General features: G+C 40.6%; 1 protein-coding gene across 1 annotated transcript; it reads left to right on the forward strand.

Moving 5' to 3' along the window:
• Positions 1-235: 235 nt before the first annotated feature.
• LOC308393797 (major facilitator superfamily domain-containing protein 6-like) lies at positions 236-22,397 on the forward strand. The gene is made up of 7 exons (XM_080877805.1): positions 236-480; positions 2,498-4,001; positions 9,224-9,321; positions 11,466-11,627; positions 11,792-11,890; positions 12,657-12,943; positions 19,209-22,397. The coding sequence occupies exons 2-7, from the start codon at positions 2,500-2,502 to the stop codon at positions 19,431-19,433; spliced, it is 2,373 nt and encodes a 790-aa protein (XP_080733931.1). The 5' UTR covers positions 236-480; positions 2,498-2,499; the 3' UTR covers positions 19,434-22,397.
• The last annotated feature ends 1,110 nt before the right edge of the window (positions 22,398-23,507 follow it).

A 23,507-nucleotide genomic window follows, 5' to 3' on the forward strand; every position in this document is an offset into this window, starting at 1 on the left:
TTATAGAAAAACAAAAATGAACTTTATTCAGTCTTTCATTTAATTGTGAAATTTAATTTAAAGGTTATTATTTTATATTTCTGAGAGGAATTACTCCAAACTATTCAATAATTTAAAAATAAACACAATTTAATAAAACAATAAGGTAGCGCATACGCATGAGCTTTATTTTGGAAGTCTCGGCCTGTTGTCGTAGAGGTCCCAATGGCGGGCTTGACCGCGGCGTCTCTGTTTTCTGGACAGGTGGAAGCTCCGGTTTGACGAGCTGCCGTTGTTCTCAATACAAAGACAGGCGGAGACGAGAAAGACCTGAAATTCCCCCCGAATTAAAACATGAACTTATGTCGGAGACTATAAATATTTTACAGAAAATAAAAGCGGTAGTTTGAACGTTTTTTGTGAAAAATGTCCGCAGGAGAAGAGAGAAAATTGAAGAGAAACTGCGCAGTCATAGTTTAATGGGAGCGGTGACCTGAGCAGGTAAGAACATTAGTTTGCGTTGTCGTTAAATTTGTCCTTTATTTTAAATTGAGTCTCGTGAAATACATGTTTAAAACGTTTAATTTAGGTTACATGGTAGAAGTCCTGACATTCGGAGACACTTCCTTTGTGTTTAACCGGGTTTAAATGAGCGCCAGCACTTCCTTAGCACTTCCTTAAATTACCCCTTAAACGTTCCGACTTTGGTTTGTTTTATACAATTTAGATAACCCGTAGTTTTGTTTAACATGTCTGACACTTCCGCGGAGACCATCACTGATAGATGGACGGCTTACAAACTGAGGTCTGAGGACCTCCAGAGGTCGTATGTTTGCTGAAATATCTGTATTGGTGACTGCTGCTCAGCTTTCAGTTTTATTGTTGTCACGATACACAAGTGGATCTCAAAGTAAGGCTTAGGGACCGTCAGGGAGTCTAACCTGGCCGTCTTTGTATAAAAACAAAATATCAGCACCTTCAAAGTACATCCACAAACACTGACGTTACACAGGTCGGATTATAGTACCAGGAACTCGTCCATTTAGACTGATTTAATTTGGGCATGGGAGAGTGTACAGATTGTTTTAATATATGTGAATACTGTGACACAGAAATATGATGATTTCTTTGCTTTTTACCAATTTGAATGATACTCTACACATTTAGCCCCTTCTAGTATGGATTATATTACCTAGCACCCGTCAGGGCCATTTAAAACACAGAATGAGACTATTTGAACCTTTTATTCTACCTCTGAATGCTTGGATTCACAGTTTTTCTAGCATGTAGACCTCATGACACCATGTCTAGACCATGTACCACTACCTTGGTACTGTTCTAATCTGGATTATCATTCATTACCAAACCGTTTCAATAAATGTTTTGAAAAACAGTTTGACATGTCTGTAACACAAAACATATGATTAAAGAGAGTTTTTTTCTTTTGGCTAGTGGACCACATTAGACTCGATCTAGACCATCACCTGCTGCATTTAGACTCTTTTAATCTATAGATTATGTAATCAAGAAAACATCCAGGAGAGTTTCAAATTCAGATTCTGTGAGACTTTTGTCCCATCTGGAACCAGATTACTTGATAGCTTTTAACCATTTGGTTGTATTTGACACCAGGTGTAGATCAAAAATAACTACATGTTAGAGAACAAAGAGCATAGAAGTAGTGCGAAGGACTTGGTCTGAGTATAGAGTCCATTTGTTAGTGGTCTGAATGATGAGGGCTACTCAGACCATGGCTGGTGAGGTGAGTGTGCAGGGATGGGGTGCGGTGTTAGCTGACAGTCCGAACGTCTTAGGGGAAGAAGCTGTTTGTGAGTCTGGAGGTGTGGGACCTGATTGACTACCAAAGGGCAACCGGTCAAACAGGTGGTGGGTGGGGTGCAGGGGTTACCTCTGATGGTCCTGGCTTTCCCGAGACAGGAGGACCTGGTGATGGTGTACAGGGGTGGCAGAGGGCAGCCATAATCTGGATTATATTACCCAACATAGGTTCAGGTTAGGAGCTCTGTTTAAACCGTAATCCTTAAATTAATATTCCATAATGCTACTCTGAATAGATGGGTTGTTTTTTTTAAAGCAGCTTGTCTACAGTATTCAGAACTGCCTAAATGTTCCTCCAGAGGCAGATCTATTTATACCGGTTGTCTGATTTTGGCCACAGTCAGACAAGTATTGTTTTTGGAAAGTCTCCAGAGAACTCAGCCCTTTCACAGAAATACAAAGACATGTCGTGATCAAGGTTTGCTCTTTTTATTGTTTTCTCTCGTAGTCAAACAAGTTATCCACAAATGTTCTTTTTCTGTTTTAAAAATTATTTAATATTAAAACATTTCTCTTAATCTTTCAGGTTATTTCTGGGTGTTATTAGCAGATTTCTGGTATAACTTATATTTTAGCAGAAAACTACTAATGATGTCTCACAGTGAAGTAGTTACAAGATGAATTTAGCCTCATTTGGTTACTCTGGCGTTGCTCTAACCCTCATTTCCTTATCTTCCAGATATGCCAGCCGACGACAAGGTTGCCATCCTGACAGATGATGAGGAGGAGCAGAAGAGGAAGTATGTCCTCGCTGAGCCATTTAACACCCTCTCCATGGCCCAGCAAGAGGATGTCACAGCGCCACCAGGACCCGGCTCTGACATGGCACGTGATCAGGTGGCAGCAGTGGCGGCCTCACAGCCAAATTCCATGGACTGCTGCGAGAGGACGTGCCTCCGCATCAACAGCCACCTCCTCATCTCCAAAGTCTTCTATTTCTTTTTCTATGCCGCCTACGGCTCGCTGCACCCCCTGCTGGCCGTGTATTACAAGCAGCTCGGCATGTCAGCCAGCCGCAGCGGGCTACTCGTCGGCATCCGCTACTTCATTGAATTTTGCAGCGCCCCCTTCTGGGGTGTAGTGGCGGACCGTTTCAAGAAAGGAAAAGTTGTGCTGCTGTTTTCTGTTCTGTGCTGGTTAATGTTCAACTGCGGCATCGGGTTTGTCAAACCTGCGGAAATGATATGTGAGGAAAAGGGAGCTTCTCTCTCCACGCCGCTTCCACCTGTGGTAACGGTCCAGCCTCAGGATAATGTAACACAACCAAGCAACTCCACCAACCACACCAGAAGTCGGCGAAACGTACTGGAGCTGCATGTGGAGCATTCCCACGTGCTCCACAGGCTAGAACGTAGTGTGGATGCCAACATAACCACAACATACTCTCCATTTAATTTACTAAACACCACCCAGCTCGTACCAAACACCACTCTGCAGACCACCACCAGTTCTGCTCCAGCACCTGAGAAAAAGTACCAGATCATCTACAACAGGGACCAGGTGGAGTCCATCTTCCTGCTCATCCTGCTTGTCATCATCGTGGGCGAGTTCTTCAGCGCTCCCGCCGTCACCATCGTGGACACGGTGACCCTGCAGTATCTTGGTAAAGCCCGCGACCGCTACGGCCTGCAGAGGATGTGGGGCTCTCTGGGTTGGGGTCTGGCAATGCTGCTGGTGGGCATCTGGATTGACCACACTCATATCACCGTGGCGATCGAAGGCACTGGTTGCGCTGTGCCCGATTTTCGCCTTCACAACTACCAGCTCGCCTTCATTGTCTTTGGTGTTCTGATGGGTGTGGCGTTGATTGTGGCCACTCAGTTTTACTTTGAGAAAGGCGGTGAATACCAGCAGGAAGTTCCAGAGGTGGTGGAGGACTCGGCGAACACTGACAGGGAGTCAGTCACTTCAGAGCAGACCCCCAGCAACCCCAACACCACCCAGGAGTTCCACTACAGTGACCTCCTCAAGCTGTTGTGCAGCGTGCGCTACAGCTCCGTCCTCTTTGTCGCCTGGTTCATGGGCTTTGGCTACGGCTTCGTCTTCAGCTTCCTGTACTGGCACTTGGAGGACCTGGGCGGGACCACCACGCTCTTTGGGGTCTGCTCCGTCCTCAGCCACATCTCAGAGCTCGCTGCATATTTCACCAGCCACAAGTTCATCGAGCTCGTGGGACACATCAGGTAAGAACAAACACTACAAGGCACCAAAGCTGCTCCTACATATACAGAGATTTTCTCATCACACATCAGTTAGTAGCTGGTAGTTGGTCGCTAAAGAGCATCCCAGGTTCCACTTGCCTGGCTAACCGTAATACCACTCTCTCACTGCCAGTGTATCCTTCACTTTCATTGGTTGTTCTTTAGTCGCTTGCTTAAAAATTTTAAAAGGTTTCGCACACTTTGCGTCGTCAGTGGTTGTGTGGCTTGTTGTCATTGACATTTTCTGTTGTATGTTGCTGCTAGCTGCTTCCTGTGTTGATATTCCTTAACCTCCTAAGACCCAAACTCATTCATTGCATGCTTTAATTTTTCTTTGCTATTTGGACTGATTGGGACCTGATGAATGTAAAAACAAAGAATTAGCAGATCTTTTTTTTTTTTTTTTTTTTTTTTTTTAACCTAAAATAAATGAGATCCACATATGAAGACATTCGTTATAATTTTGATAGAACAGTGGCAGTATAATGTCCTCGTAAGTGGATATCAGGCCCTTGTAGGGCGACCGTGGCTCAGGGGGTTGGGAATCGCATCTGTAACCGGAAGGTCGAGGGTTCGATCCCTGGGCTCTCTGTCCTAGTCGTTGTGTCCTTGGGCAAGACACTTTACCCTACCGCCTACTGGTGTTGGCCAGAGGGGCCGATGGCGCGATATGGCAGCCTCGCTTCTGTCAGTCTGCCCCAGGGCAGCTGTGGCTACAAGTGTAGCTGCCTCCACCAGTGTATGAATGTGAGAGTGAATGAATAGTGGTATTGTAAAGCGCTTTGGGTGCCTTGAAAAGCGCTATATAAATCCAATCCATTATTATTATTATTATTATTATTATTATTATTATTGTAGAGCAAAATTTCGTATTTTGGTCTACACAACCCAAAATGTGATGTCCACATATGTGGCCGCCAGGTCTGAGGAGGTTAAGGCTGCTTGGAGATCACGTTTACTTTGAACTTTTTTCTGACTTTTTTTGTCCCAAATATTTTTGTTTTTGATAATCATGGGAACCAAGACAGAAACATCTGGTAATTAACTAATGAAGTAATGAATTATTTACTAATTATTTATTATCATGCTGTTAGGTTTCACATAGGTGATGTTCCCCCTTAGATACACAGTACTATCTCTCCTTCTGGGCTATTTAAAGAGCCAGTTCATCTGTATTACCATTGCTGGAGCATGAGTTCCTTTTTCCTCGTGTTCAGCTGCCTCTGATCTAACTCTTCCACCATTAAATCAAAGAAATCTGTAAGCCGTTTTAAAAAAAATCCATCTTCTCAAATAAATGACCAAAAACAACTTCCATGCTTTCTTTAAAGACTTTTTAAAAGCAAAAACTCTTGATCAACCGTTTAAACTGTGCATTCATAGCATTAATGGTGGGTCCAAACAGTTCAGTCATCGCCTCGCTGTGTTTGGTGTCAGAGCTGTGACAAGTGAGCGCTCCTCTTTGGGACAATGCGGCCATTGGATTCAGGGTCGGACCCTTCGGGTAGCTTCGACATCTGAGAACAAGGGGTTAGATTTCACAGATCCATCTATGCTGTTGACTTTCAAAGAGCTCTCAAGTCTACGCGAGGTGAAGATGGAGCAAATTTAGCTGAAGTACTTAATAAATACACCTGCTGGGCATGCTGATATTTCTGTTCCTCGCGTTAATCAAAAGCCTTGTACGAAGCCACTGATAGTTGGGAGCATGCAGCAATTACTCAGACAAAATGAGGCAGTCGTAGAAGCTAGACAAGGTCTATAATGTAACTGAATAATGAATGATGAGCACCGTTTCTCTGGTGTCAGACGTGGAGTACTTTCTGTTTTACTTTTAGAGGCCTCAAAAGAGAAGAATTTACTCAGCTGTTCACTGGCAAAAAGTGAAAATAGTGGGACTCTAACTGACATGACTGTGACTGTGGTTACCAGACCTCCAGTTAGCAACGAAATTTTTATTCATAATGTTTCAGAGTATTTCTATTCCCCTCAAGGCTGCTGATTATCTTAAACTACACACATTTCACTTTTCCTTTATTTAGAATAACAAAAATACAGCATATAATATAAGTTAGTACATGAGCAAAACACAGGGCATGAAAGTAGTAATGTCTTTGTTACTCCACTGGGAGTTAGAAGATTAAAACTGGGGAATATTTAGACTGATTTAACTTTAAAGTAGAAGCAAAAATATAAATAAACTGAACAGGAATGCTCACTATGAAGAGGTGCTTATGCAAGACATCAGTGGGGATTTTCACACGGACACAGATCAGAAGCTATTTGATTTCAGTGCCTCGGACAGACAAATCGGGCACATCATCGCCATAAATGTCAACAAACAGGGGAAAAAAGCAACAATAGGATGAAAAACCATCCAGCTGCTCGCTATCTCAGATTTTAAATGTTGTAACATGTTGTAGAGCAATAGTTTTCAAATTTTTACATCAACATGAGACGAGGAGTAGGAAGCTGATAGAGAGGGAGAGCTTCAGCTGTTTGAGGGTCGGTTTGTCATTTTTCTGATCCAACTCATTCCTCAGATCAGCATCTTCCTCCTTCATACAGTCCTATGACAGATGTCCACGCTTGTAAGCACTTTCCAGAATTGGCGCCTTGGGAACTTCTCCTGGCCACCATACGGCTGCGTTGACGTGACAGACCTTAACTTTCTCTGTGATCACACTGGGGACTTTTAGTTCACTTTCAGAGCTGATGGTAGATTTTTAAGTGACTAGAAGCATTAGCAGAAATGTTTTTGGAAGTCATCTTTGCTTCTTGAAGCTGTGAAGCCTAATACCATTTTCCATGTTTCATTTTAGCCAATCAAAAGCAGCTTGCTGTGTCATTATTTCATTATGTGTAAAATCCAGACACACTGGTTAAATATATTAACAGTAGCTCCTTTCTGTTCATATGCATTGAAACCTTTAGAAATTTTAAAGCAATGAGAACATTTCACCTGTTTTTGAAAGCACCTTTTCACAGAAGACAGTTACAGCCTTTACAGGCCCACAGGCTGTCTGGCTCCTCTTAATCTGCATTAGTGACTCTGTGTGTGTATATTCAGTCTCATGCAAACACGCCCTTCATCTTCCTGTGTTTTCAGGATGTGACTCTGTCTAGTAAGCACACTTCCTGCTTCACTGCAACGTCTGAGCAGCAGCTTCCTCTCTGGTGGTCACTTGCTTTCATTTTAACCGATGAGAGCACGTCAATAAGTGACCTCGGGCTGAAGGTTTAATGTGTTGACCCTTTTAAACCGACCTGTTAGCACAGAGAGACCATCTGCTACTGCTCAGATGGGCTCAGTTTAGCACTTAATGGAGTCCATCTTAGAGGACGGACTGAACTCGCAATGTCCAGAATCTAAAGATGTACTTTCTTGTGAGGATTATCGCAGTTTCCCACCACACCAAATCAGATATATTAGCTTTATGTATTTAATGTTGTTATTTTTAAAGTTTCTGTTCTGTGCTTTGTTGTAACACTTGAAATATTTTGGAGGTTTAGATCATTATCAGACAACAAGGCAGCCTGAAACATCATCACAACTTAATTCATACTTCTTCATTTGAATACTCTTTAGAATATGAGAGGGAGAGAGAGAGAGAAGGAAATGCCGATATTGGGCGCAAAGAGGGTGCTGCAACAAAAACCTCTTTGTAATTGCTTTACTGTGGTTGCCTGTGGTTTGCATGGAAGATGCCGACTTGTCTGCAAAAACTTGCCAACTACTCTCTAAGCGGTCGTGAAGCTGTGAAAAGTATGAAGCGACCCATACAAGGAAATGCAGACTATTTGGTGTCATCCACGTAACCAAAGCAATCGAAACAAGATTTTTGGTGCAGTGCGCTCTTTATAACTATCCATCCATCCATTCGCGTCCGCTTATCCTTTTCAGGGTTGCGGGGGGCGCTGGAGCCTATCCCAGCTGTCATAGGGCGAGAGGCGGGATACACCCTGGACAGGTCGCCAGTCTGTCGCAGGGCCAACACACAGGGACAGACAACCATTTGCACTCACATTCACTCGCACATTCACACCTATGGGCAATTTGGATTAACCAATTAACCTATCCCCACAAGCTGCATGTCTTTGGACGGTGGGAGGAAGCCGGAGTACCCGGAGAGAACCCACGCAGACACAGGGGAGAACATGCAAACTTTATAACTAGTTTCATAATAAAGGCGGCCAACCAGTTTGGGGATACACATTTTTCCCCATCAGCCAGAGGTTGCCAGGAATGACGGTCCAATCTCTAGGCCTGTGTGGCTGAGGCCTAACAGCTCTCATTCGTTGTTATTATCTTTGGGAAATGCTGACAACACGACCTTTCCCTGTAACGTTGTTTTCAGCGAGAGAGCTTGTCGAGCTCAGTGTTCACACACCCAGAGAACAGAGTGTGTCTGTGTGTTCAGTAACGCTTCAGCTGATGAGCAAACATTAAAATAATCCCGGTGATGAGCGCGATGAACTCGGTGCGTGTTGTGCTGTATTGTTCTCGAAATAGCAGCACAAAGCCTCCTTGATGGGTACGAACAGCACCACAGAAGAAGAACAGAAAGATTAATGAGGCGAACAGTTAAATACAGGCTCGTATAACGAAAATACTTTTTCCTGTTTTTGTAGCAACAAAAAACCACCAGGATAATTCAGTCAGCTGACTTTAAAGACTTTTTACCAGCTTGAGTGTTTGTCAGTTTTTCAGCATTTATGCTCTGTACCATTGGGTCATAACTTCAATATTTATTGCAATAAAGAAACAGTTAAATAGGACAAATTATTTTTGTCTGATACCCAAACTGCAGCAGGTTTGGGTTCAAGAAGAAAGGCAAGCAGATCCAGACGAACTGTTGCTCGTTTTTAGTTACAGGATGAATTTGTTGTCTTTGCTGACGTGGAAAAAAAAAGAACAAAGCTTAAACAAAGATTCAAATGATGAACGATTATACTGACTGAAGGTGTGGCCTTATCACAACCAGTTCATCCTAATGGTCATACTTGCAGTAAAACTAAGAATCGGGATGCTTACAGGATAGAAACAGTTGAAGACATTTCTTCAGTCCTTGGAAAGATGTTATTAGGATTTAAAAATGCATATCAGTCTTACCAAACATCACTAAAGCAAAGAAACAACAGCTCAGGATTGAGTTGGTAATTCATTGCAACAAGTCTCATGCTTCTTCTCTTTCCTTCCTTAGAGTGCTGTACATCGGGCTGGCCTGCAACACAGCTCGCTACCTGTACATCTCCTACCTGGAGAACGCCTGGATCGTCCTGCCCATGGAGATCCTTCAAGGTAACCCTTTCTCTGTCTGTGTCTGCAGGGAGTATTAGGACTTCAGGACCCAGAGGACAGGGCAGGCCAGGAAATGGCTTTGTTTGTCCAGCATGGCGCCTTATCAGACAGCGTTTCTCTTCCTACAGTATCGCTGGTTAGCAGAAGGCTGTCAGGGCTGCAGCAGATGACAGAAAGCTGTAAAGTACGAGAAAAAACTGAAGGGAAGGGAAACGGCCCGGATTCTCAACTGCACGATCTGTATTACTCTGTGTTATTTCCTTTATTGTAGCAGCATTGCAACATACAGAGAGGATATTAACAGAGGTGTTGTCAGAAAGCATGTGCAGGGCGCTGCCGGACTTGAAAATAACAGAGAAAAAGTCGTCTTTCTCGGAGTCACAAATCAGTCGAATGCAAACTTGCAAACCATGTGTCACTTTTTTCAGCCCGGATAATGAACGCTGGCTTTTCTGTGCAAGCAGCAGCTTTCTCAAAACAGGGCTGATCAGTTTTAAAAAGGAAAAGACTGATTATATTATGTCATAGGTCCTGTTTATGAGCGGTTTGTTTCCTGTTCGGGAGCTGCTGCGGTTTACAGAACACTTAGCAGTAATCTGTCTTCAGTCTTCACTCAGTCAGTTCAGTTTCAGATTCACAGTTAGTGGAAACTAAAGCCACAGTTAGCAGCAACACGGATTTATGCATACATTTAAAACATTTTTTTTACTAGATATACATTTTGTATTTTTATTTAAGTTTTTTTCCATTTTTATTTGTATTTTTGTAAATATAATTATTTAAATTGTATTTTTTATTTTGTGTTTTTATGTTTTTTAATTTTCTGTTTTTAATAGTTTTAATATTGAATAGAATATATATAATATTTTTATTATATATTAATTTGATATTTTTTTATATTTATATTCCCATCACACCATATGAATTGGCATCCCAGATTATTAACACTGTATTTCTAATTTATCTTTGACTTTATTTAAGCAATGCAAAGTAAGGTGAGAAATGCAGTGTATACAATAAAACTACAGTGAAGACTTGAGCAGTGAACAGCTGCTCTCTGTGGCTCACTGGTTTGCATGAGACATCCGCCCTGAGAAAACACCTCTGCCTCGCAGAATAAACACGTGAAAGCTGCATCGGGGCTTCAGTTCTGAGTGCTCCACCTGTTGGTCCAGCGTTACGCTGAGTATGACACAATTTCAAAAAGTCTAAAAGTATATTTAGCATTTGCAACACATGTGGTGTAAAAACAGGGAGGGCTGAGGCAGCCTGCTTTTTACCTCGATGCGATTAGCTGGTCTGCAGAGAGGAAGCTGAGGTGAAGAAATAAAACTGTCACTGCAGGTTAATTAAACATATATGTCAGCATTTATTTATTCTCCAGAGTCCACAAATGGTTGACACTTGGCAGTGGAGAAGTAAGGACAAATAATTTAACTTGTGATATTTGATCTTGCAATGCATGAAAAGCCAAATTTTCATAGACTTTTTTTAATTCCACAGTAGAGCAATTCACTTACTCAAGGGCCAGGAAGAAAAAGGTGAATTAGAAATAGATTTAGATAATAGATAACAATAGAAAAATAAATAAGAAAGAATGCAGCAGTCAATATCTGCAGGTTATTGACTCTTGATTGGAGTTTGGAGGCAGCACAGAGAGCCAATCTTTGTCTAAGAGGAGGCTTTAATGTGTGGACATTAATGCTGCGAGGTACACAAATGCATTATAGAGGCAACACTCTGCATGTTTAATATCATACACTCATGCAGGTCTGCTAATATGAATGCTGCTATTAGGGGTGTTAATAGCTTTAATATAGTTTAAATTCTGCATCTGTGCTTTTCAAATGTGCCCTATAGTCCACTAATGAAAGTTATCCAAGCTTCATGACATTGACTTTAAATGTGATGAAATGTTTAAGCAAACTTATTTTTGACTGAAAGTGTTTTTAAGTTGAAAATCTGGCCAATTGTTAAAAAACATAATAATTTCAGAGGCTCTGCCTGTATTTGTTCAACACATGCTGCTGATGTAATGACTCTAAAGCTGAGATGTTGGAGTTAATTGATTACATCAGGATGCTTGAGTTTATTTAGATCCAGATTCAGCTGTGACCCTTTGTATGTCCCTGTTTGTCCTCCAGGTGTGACCCATGCCTCAGTTTGGGCAGCTTGTATCTCCTTCCTGAGCGCCGCGGTCCCGCCGGCTCTCAGGACGTCGGCACAGGGAATTCTGCAGGGCCTGCACCTCGGGCTGGGTCGCGGCTGCGGAGCCATGGTCGGAGGAGTATTCGTCAATTATTTTGGTATGAAACGAGCACGTGAGGCGGAAATTGCCTTGCAGCACACTGGCTAATGTTTAAATGCAGTACCGGTGTAGTGTAAGTTGTTTATTTGAGCTGCTTTAGGGTAGGAAACACAGGAAATATATGAGTTCGCCTTGCTAATGGTTTCTCTGTTTGCTCTGCAGGTGCTGCAGATACGTTCAGAGGAATCGGCATGGCCTCCCTCGTCATCCTCCTCATCTTCTCCTTCATCCAGTGTCTGACCGGAGACACTGAAGGCAAAGGTGGGAAAAATGCATACAAATAAACAAGATCGCAGATATGCACATTAGGCTTGTTTTGTATGTCACTAAGTAGATTGCAGGTTTATAGTGTCTGCAATATTTAGAAAACTAAAGCATTAACTAATCTTGTCTAATAAGAAGTATAAGAACACAGCATAATAATCACCTTCTAAAAGGAAATTGATGAAAAGTAGCTCCATAGTGTTGAGGTGTACAGATTTGCCTAACAAGTGAAAGATTCCTGGTTTGATCCCAGGAGGAAACACTACTGCCTTGACCTTAGCCCCTTGTGGATAAAGGAGCAGCTTAAAAATTAAAGCTGAAACTATGTGATCCGCAGTAAACAAAAGCTGTGCTTCCTGTTGATATTTTGAGCCGGATGTTGAATCACGGCTGGTCATGTTTCCACTGCTTTTGCTGGGTTTGTCCCTTGGGGTTGGGTCTAAGTGTGTCAGGATGTTCATGAGTGACGTGGATTGGTGCAGTTTTACAGATAATGTGGTAATGAGAGGGCTTTGATCGAGAGGAAAGTTCCTGATTTACCAGTAGGTCTACATTCTAACCCTCACCGGTGGTCATGAGCTCTGGAGAGTGACCAAGAGAGGTGGAGGAATGGAGGAGTATGTCTGGAATACCCTGCTCTAGATTAGCAGAACAAACTGTTTTAACTGATGCTTTTGCTGTGACATGATACACATTCAGATCCTTAAAATCTATATTTTTGTGCCCGTCGTTTTGTGTTTCTTCCCTCTGCACCTTCTTCCAGAGGACAAAATGCTAGCAGAGAACATCCCTGTGCCCTCCAGTCCAGTCCCGATCGCCACCATCGACCTGGTGCAGAGTCACGCACCCGACGGCAGCCCGGCCCCAGTGCGACAGGCTCCCTTGTTGCCAGTAAGGAAGACTAAACATCAGGAGGATCAGGAGGACCCGAACAGGCCGGCTTGGATGCTTTCCGGTGCCCCCTGGGTCACCATTGCCTTCGCCTTTGTCCAGATCAAAGAGATGATCAGCCTGGCAAAGAACAGCACTCGAGACCCTCACCCACTGCAGGTGAACAGACAGTAGCCAAGCAGAGTTTTAGTCATGAGCACATGAAAAGAAAAGCAAAAATCTGATTTAGGAGATAAAAATGTGAGAACTGGTCATTTCGGAAGACTTACAGTAATGTTATGTTTGGTTCAAGTTGTGGGAATATTAAACTGGGACTCTCCTGAATAGTTTTCTGTCTTCTGCAGTCAATTTAATACAGTTTTATTTGTAGAGCGCCATATCGCAGTATCGGGGGCCTCAAGGTACTTTATACTGACAGAATCTAAAAGCCGCAGCACGTCTGTCACTCTCTGAAGCCTCAGTATAGAGGCTTCAGAGAGTGTATAGACTTTTAGCTCAGTCTTTTTAGGAAAGACGAAGCAAAAAGGGTCGGAAAAGTGGCTAAATGTAGCGACAGCTCTGTCAGCAGTGAGGTGAGCTGAAGCGTTTAGATTTCCACATTAAAGAAAAACTAAAATCAGTGATTGCATAGTTGAGAATTTGACATCCATATAACAAATATGTGTTTCCCAGAGAATTGGATCATTTTTGTTGCGATGGTGAGGCAGGATCTGCGTGTAGATGTTAAACACTTTGTTAAATTAGTTAGTAAATGATACCGTTTTTAATTAGTGATAATAAATAGTGGAGCACCAATCAGCTGCTGCTGTAGTCTTCATTTCATGGACGTACTCCATCTCCAGTGCAGCTGGTGATGCTAGTCCTTGTTCTGTCAAGCTGGAGGTCAGCCCCACACATCCCAGAAGGTGGAGTTTCAGTTAGAATAAGCAGGGAATAAAACCTGAGACAACTCTATGCCACAGCAGCAACCTGACCTGGTTGACCCGGACTTTCAAAGTAAGAGTGAAGTCATTGTGCGCTGAATCAAACATGATAAATGTATTAGTGTGTACACGAGGGGTGATCAGAAAGTTCTGAGAGCAGATACCTGAATATCAAAAGCCTCACCTGATTTTATCTTCAGCTGATCTCTAATCAGATCAGACTTGAGTTCTCAGACTGTTTTCAGTGTAGCTGCTTTTTACAGAAGGGCCTGTTACGTCCGTGTGTACTTGTGGCTCTGTAATGTGAGCTGGATGTCCTCCACTGCATCAGAACACTGATCCTTCAACTTTGTGCATTTCCCAAAACTGGAACTAAAGTCACAGGGAGGCAAACCTGGTACACGGGGCAGGAGGTGAGCGAGACCTGTGTTCAGTGCAGTGGCAGTCGGCATTGGGAGCGACCTGCGTGGTTGTCCTACGCAGAGCTTTACAGACAATCATCTGTGTTGTAGCTATGCATTATCACCAGCAGCTTTCTCAAAATATGTTGAACAACCAGTAATCTGGGCTACTTAAGCTGCTGTTACTGCTGTTCTTTAGCTTAGAGCCATTCCCAAGTTTATTTTGGGCTGATGGTTTGTTCCATATTACGTTCCTTCCAACTAATGGTGGGATATACAAGCAGTTCAAGATCAAAAATAAGTCGACTCTTGATTGGAGTTTGGAGGCAGCACAGAGAAGCCAGTCTTTGTCTAAGAGGAGGCTTTAATGTGTGGACATTAATGCTGCGAGGTACACAAATGCATTATAGAGGCAACACTCTGCATGTTTAATATCGTACACTCATGCAGGTCTGCTAATATGAATGCTGCTATTAGGGGTGTTAATAGCTTTAATATAGTTTAAATTCTGCATCTGTGTTTTTCAAATGTGCCCTATAGTCCACTAATGAAAGTTATCCAAGCTTCATGACATTGACTTTAAATGTTGTGATGAAATGTTTAAGCAAACTTATTTTCGACTGAAAGTGTTTTTAACAGCTAAACACAGGTTAAAAAGTCCAAAAGAAATCTGAGCAGAAAAATTGGGTTTCAATTTTAGGATCGATCTCAAATGGTTTGATCCTCAAGATTGAAACCAAAAGGATTGTCATTATCATCCAAATCAGCCTGTTAAAGTGCATCTGAGCCTACAGCAGGCATATTCAAAGTAGTTTAACTGAAGTAACCTAACAGTTGGACATGGGTGTCTGTATGAAACCAGCAACTGGCTGTCAAATAAAACAAAGAAAGTATAATCCAGCAGTTTTTCAGCAGTGCTTATTATTAATTTTCACATTGACCTGGAGGGTCAAGAAAATACAAAACTAAAACTACACCTTTTAATTATTATTTTTTTTAATTGAGCTTAGTTTAATGTAGTTAAGAAAAGACTATCTTAGCTTCAACTTCTTTTATGTCCTGTTCCCTGATTTTCTTCAGACTTCTGCAGCTCGTCTCCTCAGAGTTTATGAATTCTTATAGAATTAACTTGTATAAAAAATTTTAACAGTGCAAATTTCAAAACTATATTTTCTGTATATCGGTTTACATGTTTAAAAACTCACAAGAACCCAAAAGTCTGAAGCCTGTCAGAGCTTCTTGTGCTGATTGTTTTATTTATTCATGTTTTGTTTTTTTTCATGTTTCTTCCCCTCACGGGTGATCTTTGCTCCTGTTCTAGCACATTTTCAAACCTACAGCATCTTATCTGCATGATTTATCATCACCATCTGCTATACCCTGTTGTTTTTGTGAGAACTGAACAAAGTCCTTAACTCAACATAGCCAAACGCCAGCGTTAATGCTTCTAAACTGATGACTTTTAAGCTGAAAACTGCCCGAGACCTGGCATTCATTATTAGATGCAATCCGGGTCAGCCCGAGGCACGAGTTGCTTTTTGTAGTGTGTAAGTGGTCAGACTGTGACTTTCAGGAAGAGATCTAAAAATAGCAGCCAGCCTGTCTGGTTAAAAGAGGATATTCCTGATGAGGAATTTACTGGCGATCCAAACAGGAGTAAAAACAAATCAGACTGATCGACAAGTATAAAAATAAGAAAACGGTTAGAAGTGAGCTCTGTCAGTTATAGACATCAGCACGATTTAAATCAGGGCAGGCTTTTGATTTGTGGACATTTTACACGGTGTGTAATTTTTTTTTTAATAGCCACATGCCGCTGTAGCTGCTGTATTACGAGGCGTTGTGTAATAGTAACTCACTGTTTCCATCTGTTGTGTCTGAAATGTCTCTTCTTCATGCTTTAACTCATTAATCTGACACTTCCTCCTGACTGGCTGCCCACACACACTGAAGAAAGGTGAGATGGTGTTGCGTGCAAAGGTTGATGGAAAACTACTGTGTGTGTGTGCGTCTGTGAGGTGGGGGTGTAGTTCAGGATTTTCTGTGTGTGTTTTCTCATGCATGGGGTGATAACAGTGACTCAGGCATACCTGTGTATGTGTGGGCGTGTACATGCATGTACGTCTTTGTGTGTCTGTGAACCGCCCACACCTGACTCTTGACATCATGTGATGCGCTTACATGTATGGGTTTCTCCCCGGTGATGTCACCTCCAACCCCACCCTCTGGGGGTGGGGCCTGAGGTCTGCTTTTGTGGCCGGGAGCTGATCTGAGCTTTACCCCTGACTGATGAGGTATTTAGATAATCTGTGCTCGGTAAAGCAGCTACTTCAGTCTTTTGTTGCTTTGATGGCACTACTGGTGTCTGCAGAATTTCCCAAAACAATATATTCTGTTTTTAAATATAATATATCTTTAAAACACAACTGTTATAGACTTTCTGGCCAAAACGCATTTAATAATTTTCATAGTTAAAAAATACTTATATCATTTTCTTTGCTGAGAAAAGAAGATGATATGCATAAAATAATGTGTTATAAAAATCGCATGCTTATTTTCTTAACGTTGGTGCATTTTCACTCACATACTGTTTTAGCAATTTAGACTTTTTATTGTGTGACCATAAAAGTAGGTAAAAATGTGACCTGCCAAAGTATCGCAGATGCAAATGAGCTTTAAGCTAACTCTAGTACAGTAGCTCAAATAACATTTATGTTAGTATTGTACACAGTCCCTTTCAAATAAAAATAATGAAAAAAATAACCTAAATATCACCTGTTTGTTTTGGGACTCAATGTTGGCATCTTGGCCAAACAGTGAAACACTGCGTTCTCAACTAATGCTAACAAGCTTTTATTACCATAGACTATATGGGTGCATCACACAACCTGTTAATTGTGCTAAGTGACAGACTAATTGGAATATAACTCACCAAAACCACAGCATAAACTACTTGGATGTGCTGTCTCTAACTTTAGTATCCAGATAGATGAGTTATAAAAACAAATCACCATGCATACAGTTTTTATGAAGAATTATACTATCCAAAAGAGGGGGGGAAACAGAATTAAATGTATCCCATTTCCTTGTTGCGATTACACCACAATAACTGTGTAATGTTTAAGTTAATAATTACAATTGCAGATAAAATGATGTAATGTTTGCTATGGGAAAAATGAGCCTATCTTTTTCTTTTTTTTTTCCATAATGTAGCAGCCGTGCAAGCAAATAAATCAGATTTTGTCAGAGTCTTATTTAATCAATTTGATCTGAAGATTAAATATGACTCGTAGCTGCACTTTGCTCTGAGTTTAGTTTAAACACAGTAAAATAATAAAAAAAATAAAAGCCATGCTGAGCAGTAAATCCCCTATAAGGGGATAAAACACAAGATTTTCATTAAAGCTGCTTTCATCCTACAATTTTCAAATGTAGGATGAAAATTATAACAGCTTTTGTATCACTAAATTCAATTTTAACAGTTAAAATATTTTTACAAACAGATATAAACAAAAAAAAAATCTGTAAAACTGCAAAAAAAAAAAACACCCACATCTGCGAAAACAAACACCAATGATGTTAAAAATAATGGAAACATATGGTGGACATATATTTACTTTATAATGAAAAGCTAGCTTTGTTTAATATTTTGATCCTTTTTTTTAATGCAGTTAAATTTCTTCATTTTCGTATCCTCACCGGCTTTTAGGGAGATTTAAAGCTCCTACTTCTAATCATTTTTCCACAATATTTACTATCATATGACAGCATTTCATTTAATTTTCTTAATCTGTCCTTGATAAATTTAAGTTACATTAAACCTGTGTGCAGTATTCAGTGGCTGTGTGATCGCAGCTGCTTCTTATGACGAAGGGCTAGCATTTTTAGTTACAAGTCAATGTCTTTTTTACAAGTTAAATAGTGTGGGAGTGAGAGTCTGTTTGCAATACTGGAGTTATGAAACTGTAAAACACTGCAGTAAGCTCTGGGAGTAAACACAAGCTCACATCTAGGAGCCACTTTTGTCGTTTTTGTACAATAACTTCAGGCTATTTAATGAAGTTACGTATACTATGACTATTTGGTGATTACAGGCCTTCAATATACATACAGATGCACAATTTGTAATACATTCAAGTAAATGAGATTTACTTATTTAAAAAAACATTTATGCCCTTTTTAAAAACTGAAGCCAAATCAATTTTACATCCACAGCCAAAAATCTGATCTCATGGAAAAGCATCATCTGTAGTTAAATGACAACATTCTAATGTGTGTCCAGCAGAGGAACAGGAACCAGAACTGGTATCCTGGAGGTTCGATCTGTTTTCCAATGATTTAACAGAGAAAATATCAAAAAGACCCTTTAAAGTTTCGGGTGAACTTTAAAGGGTCTTTAGCATCTGAAGGGTCTCATTTTTACCTACATTTTGGTACCAGACCCATCTTCTAGTTTTTTTCCTCCTGGGTCAGAATAAATGTCTAATGTAGTCATATTTGAACACACTGAGCATTGCTTATGGCTCTAAAATGTAGAAACAACATCAATAATGACATGTTCTATATAATAGTTTTAACATCACTCGAGAAACTCATCGAGGTTGAAATTTGGTTCAAATCTTTAAAATTCAAGCACAGAGGTGTCGTTGCAGTCGTGCAGCCTCACTAACAGTGTGGGAAATCTTTTTATTCATTAACCACCGACAAACACATTCAGACTGCACCGATGTTGCCGTCCAGCCTGCACCGTGCAGGCTCCTTAGAGCGCCTGGAACAGAGCCAGGACGAGAGAGCTGAGGTCTGAAGATGACCTGGAGGCAGTCAGAGTAGCAGAGGAAGTTCAGGGAAGGTTACCCAATTCTTAAATACTTGTCATAGTTAACATGTTATGTAAACAGCTAGTGTTAGCATTAGCACCCTTGTATCCATGTCTTTGTTGGCTAGTAACAGCTCAGGCAGGTTTTTCCTGCTAGCATTTTGTTGGAAGCAGTTAGACATGATCTAGCAGATGTAACCTAAACTGTTGTTCGGCAATTGTGCCACATGTTCAACTGGCTTCTTGCCAGCCGCCCTCAATGTTTTTGTTTCTCATGTTGCTAGGTGCATAATGAGCGGGCGGTGGCTGAGTACGAGGCGGTGGCAACTTCGCACAGAAACTCGAGCGATGACGGCGCACACCCGCCGAAATCCACCACGGAAACTCCCACGCAAGCAGACACCGCCCACACCTCACACACAGACTCTGACAAAGACCAAACGCACCCTGCGTCAGACGGAGGAGCGCCCAAAGACAATACGGTCTTCACAGAAGAAAACCCACATTGAGTGTTCATTTAAAAACTATTGAATGCACACACAGAGGGCTTTAACCCCAGTGTGTTTCATTACTGCAAAGTGACCTGTCTAAACAAGTTCATCTGTCCTCTAGTTCAGTGTTAAAATCCTATTGTGTGGTGAAGTGATTCCTCTGCAGTTTATAAACACTGTGTCCAGATTATTCTAAAAGCTAGTGTAGTGTGTACATATGATTGTGAAATGGGGGATTATCCTTGAATACTGGAAGCAAGCTGGGAATGGTTTAATTCTAGAGGTGGAGTGGTTTCTAAACTTCATTAATGGATGGTTTTTGCAGCAGGTTTGAAACTGATCTCTGCGCACTGCAACACCTTCCAGTGGACTGTGAAGGAAATTCCTTCATTTGTAAATGTGCCTCTTGATATGTTATTTAACTTAATTTACGTTTAAAATGGGAAGAAAACTGTTGAAGTGTTTTTAAAAGAAGTAATGATACAACGTGCAGCTTTGACTGGACGACAGCACAAATGACTTCATGGGATTTTAACTTGTGGCAGGGATTTTCTTTTTGTTTTGTTTTGTTAATTCTACTGTAATACAAGAGTTCTCAATCTGAATGTGCCGTAGATCATTTTCATGGCCACGCTTCGAATGTGTGGAGCTAAATTCACAATAAAAGCCTCTCAGTTGTGTCTGGCTGAGTGGTTTTAATTTGAAGCAGCAGCATAAGTAACTAACCGTGAAAACTACCACATACTGAATGAGAAATACAGCAAACAGAAAAGCTTTACAACAAGTTTAAATTCAACCTGTGATTACTTAGTATACAAATGAAATCAGAAACATTTTTTTTTAATGCACATAAAACGGAGGCTATCTTTTCTACTGAGGGCCTGCTTTTCTAAAAATCAGTGTTTATTTTTTTCTTGGGGAAGTTTAACCCATTTAAGTTAATGTATCATTTTAATGTTTCTCTAAAAGTTAACTAATGTCTGTTGTTCTGGAGCTCTTTCTACGATCCCCAAAGATTTCTGTAATTTAAAAAAATGTCACCTTTCTCTTCCCTCCTCATAGAAATGACCTCTCCTTTCTCCTTTTCTTTGTAGAGTCATGATGAGGCACAACAATGTAAATTTAGAGGTAAATAACAAACAGTAAATTATACATTACATGTGCACACTTTCACCAAAGTTTTGTCTTTTTTTTTTTTTTTTTGTGTTCTTCCCCTACGTTTCCACTGTTGCACAAAAAAAGGAAACCGAAATAAAACAGTTGCATAAAATAATGAATCAAATTGCAAATACTGCAAATATATTGGTGAAAAAGTGCATAAAAATCAGGCAAATCTAGTTGCAGTAAAAATAAAAAGTTTATTAAAGAGAATAAATAAATTAGATTTTTACTGATTTTCTAATACTTTGGTGATAAAAATTTGAAATAATAATAATACGCACAGCCTGTGACGGCACACCTTCACAGTGCGTGAGTAAAAATTAATTTGTGAAATTTCTTGAAGATATAGATGATTTCTCCTGTGAGAACTTCTCTGATTCTGACATGCAAATAATAAACTGGTGCTTATTAAAATTGGGTTTAATTCATTCAAGCATAAAATGAGTGTAGACAGTCTGTAACCATAACTGTACAATGAGAATGATTCAGGTTAATGCAAAGGCAACCACATGAAATATAATTACAGTTCAGGTAGTTAATGGCACCGTATTATTCGCAAGATTATCATGTGTGGTGTTAACACAATCTCCATATTTCATGTCTCAAATGTCGCGGGAATAAAGCGAATAACCGAGACATAAAAGAAAACCAGAACAAGCTCCGTCACGTTCAGGGGGATGGTAAATTAGTTTGCCCCTCATATGACAGTTGACACTGATATAGCTATAATGTGGTTAGAAGAACTATCTGAAAAACAGTTTATTACAAAAACAAGTACTGTTGGTTGTTAATGTATTTTTTACATAAGCTTACAATAATTTGGTTACATCTGTGGTCTGTCTGTTGGGAATCGCTGTAATACTTAAAACTGTATTTTTCAAATTCCTTAAATACATTTAATTTATTTTTTTCAGTGCCGTTTCAGGTTGTGGGTACCTTAAAAATGGACAGAGCTGGAAATGGGAAGAATATTTTCATTCTTGGACTCTACTAGAGTAGCTTTGTATGATTCACAGTTCAAAATAATCCGTATTTATCTTAAAATGGGTCTCACTTCATCCCTTTGACCAGCCTGGGAATACACTGCACTCACTTAAGCGCTTTGATTCCAGCAGACGTGTTTCAGAAGTGTCTCTATGCTCGGGCGTAGAAATCAGATAAAGTTTCAAAATAAAAGACCCAGAAGATTACATTTCTAAAACACTCCTGATGTGATTTGAAGGCATTGCAGCATCCCACACTCAAACCTAGTGTATCCCCAGTAGGGATGACAATATGTAAGGACGTCTGCTCTTACTGATATCATAAAGAGCAAAAGAACTGATAAGATGGCGTTTGGAGTTTGCGGCTCAAAAGGGTTGCTTGTACATACGTTTTGTCCATGTTTAACGTGGGTTTTGGCCACTGGAACAGAAGATGGATGCAAAAATGTAGGAAAAGCAGATTTGGTCCACATAAAGACGTTACATCCTCTACCTTTGTTGCTCCTTGACAAATCAGATTGTTGAAGTCTCGTGGGAGGAACTGCTGAGTCTGTTAATTCTCGCCAGAGCTCACTGAAGGAGCTGTGATGAAGAAGTGCCTCTTCTTAATCATCATTATTATTCTAACTTCTTATGATGCGATGTTGAGCAAAGACCCCTTTACTGTGCTACACTACACTGCCAACAGCTGACACGCTCTCTGCTTCCTGTCTTTTATTTTCATGCCAAATAGTTTTCAGTATTGAGTGTTTTTGTGCCGTATGTGTAGGAAAGCCTTAAAGACGAAGCTATTCGATGTACTGTAATGATGTGCGGTCAATTAAAGGACTTTTGGAAAAGGCCAATATCACTCCTTTAGTACAGTAATCATCCAGTTTTAATTAACTTGATGTAAATGAGTGTGTAAATGAGTAGCCTTATATTGCTTTTCTTTCACAGGTGTGTTTGGTGTTGAGTAATTTGAAATATTCTGGGGTATTTTTAATGTATATGAACTGCACTGAAAAAAAACCAGATATGAAAATAAGCCCCAAATTTCTCTAAAGACACAAACTGGAGAGTGAGTCAAATTGTGAATGTCTGTTAAGTTAGGAGCCTTTTAAGAAAATACTTAAATGACTCATAGGTCAGTGTTAAACGGCTTAACAATCAACAAGTCATTTCTCTGAAACTGGTCGGGTAAAAGGACTGGACTGAAAATAAGTGAAAAGCAGCCAATGTCCAAAGAATAACTTTAAAAGACCACCGGAAAGTCTCGAGAGCCATTGCTCAAGGCCGCTTTAAAAAAAAACAATGACAGGAAAGTCAGAGTATAAAGAAATGAGGGGTGGCTCAAGACTTTTGCACAGCACTATAACTCCACCAGTAAATCAAAGCTTACACCTCCCCTTTGCTCATGAACAAGACCCAACAATACAAAAACTCCTCGTCTTGCGAAAGCAACTAATCCCAACCTAGAGTGGATACGCCACACTCAATCCGGCTGAAAACCATCACCTCAACATCTGCTGCTGACCTGACGCCCTGAGTGAGTTAGAGATGATCTACATTTTGATGAAGCCAGAAAGACCACATCACCTGAAAAACCAAACATTCCTCTAAGGAGCATGCCTTAATGTGGCTAAAATTAGTGCAATTTTTATTGCAGTAGGTTTCACGTAAGTAAAAGTAGAAACGTTTATTCAGAAATCTACTCCAGTAAAAAGTACCCCAAAGGTAAAAGGCCACATGATTCCAGTGTAATCTATATGACTATTTTTCTATTGAAATGAGGGGTGTTGTGATTGATTTAAATACTTTAATGTTTCATAGTTCATCTGTGCAAGTGTGCAGCATTCACACTGAGGTATTTCTGCACTGGTGCTCAGCGTTTGTGTGCTAAAGCAGCCACTTGATGGCAGTAGTGCTCTGGTGCATTTACAGAGTCTTAAATGGACTCTGCCAGCCT

This window comes from Rhamphochromis sp. 'chilingali', assembly GCF_963969265.1.
Source record: "Rhamphochromis sp. 'chilingali' genome assembly, chromosome: 3".
In the NCBI taxonomy this organism is placed as follows: Eukaryota; Metazoa; Chordata; class Actinopteri; order Cichliformes; family Cichlidae; genus Rhamphochromis; species Rhamphochromis sp. 'chilingali'.

Bases quoted from the DNA above. Each gene is read 5' to 3' on its own strand.
- LOC308393797 (XM_080877805.1), top strand. From the start codon at position 2,500: ATGCCAGCCGACGACAAGGTTGCCATCCTGACAGATGATGAGGAGGAG. The intron at 11,628-11,791 runs GTATGAAACGAG...TTTGCTCTGCAG, and splicing joins AGTATTCGTCAATTATTTTG to GTGCTGCAGATACGTTCAGA. The intron at 12,944-19,208 runs GTGAACAGACAG...TCATGTTGCTAG, and splicing joins GAGACCCTCACCCACTGCAG to GTGCATAATGAGCGGGCGGT.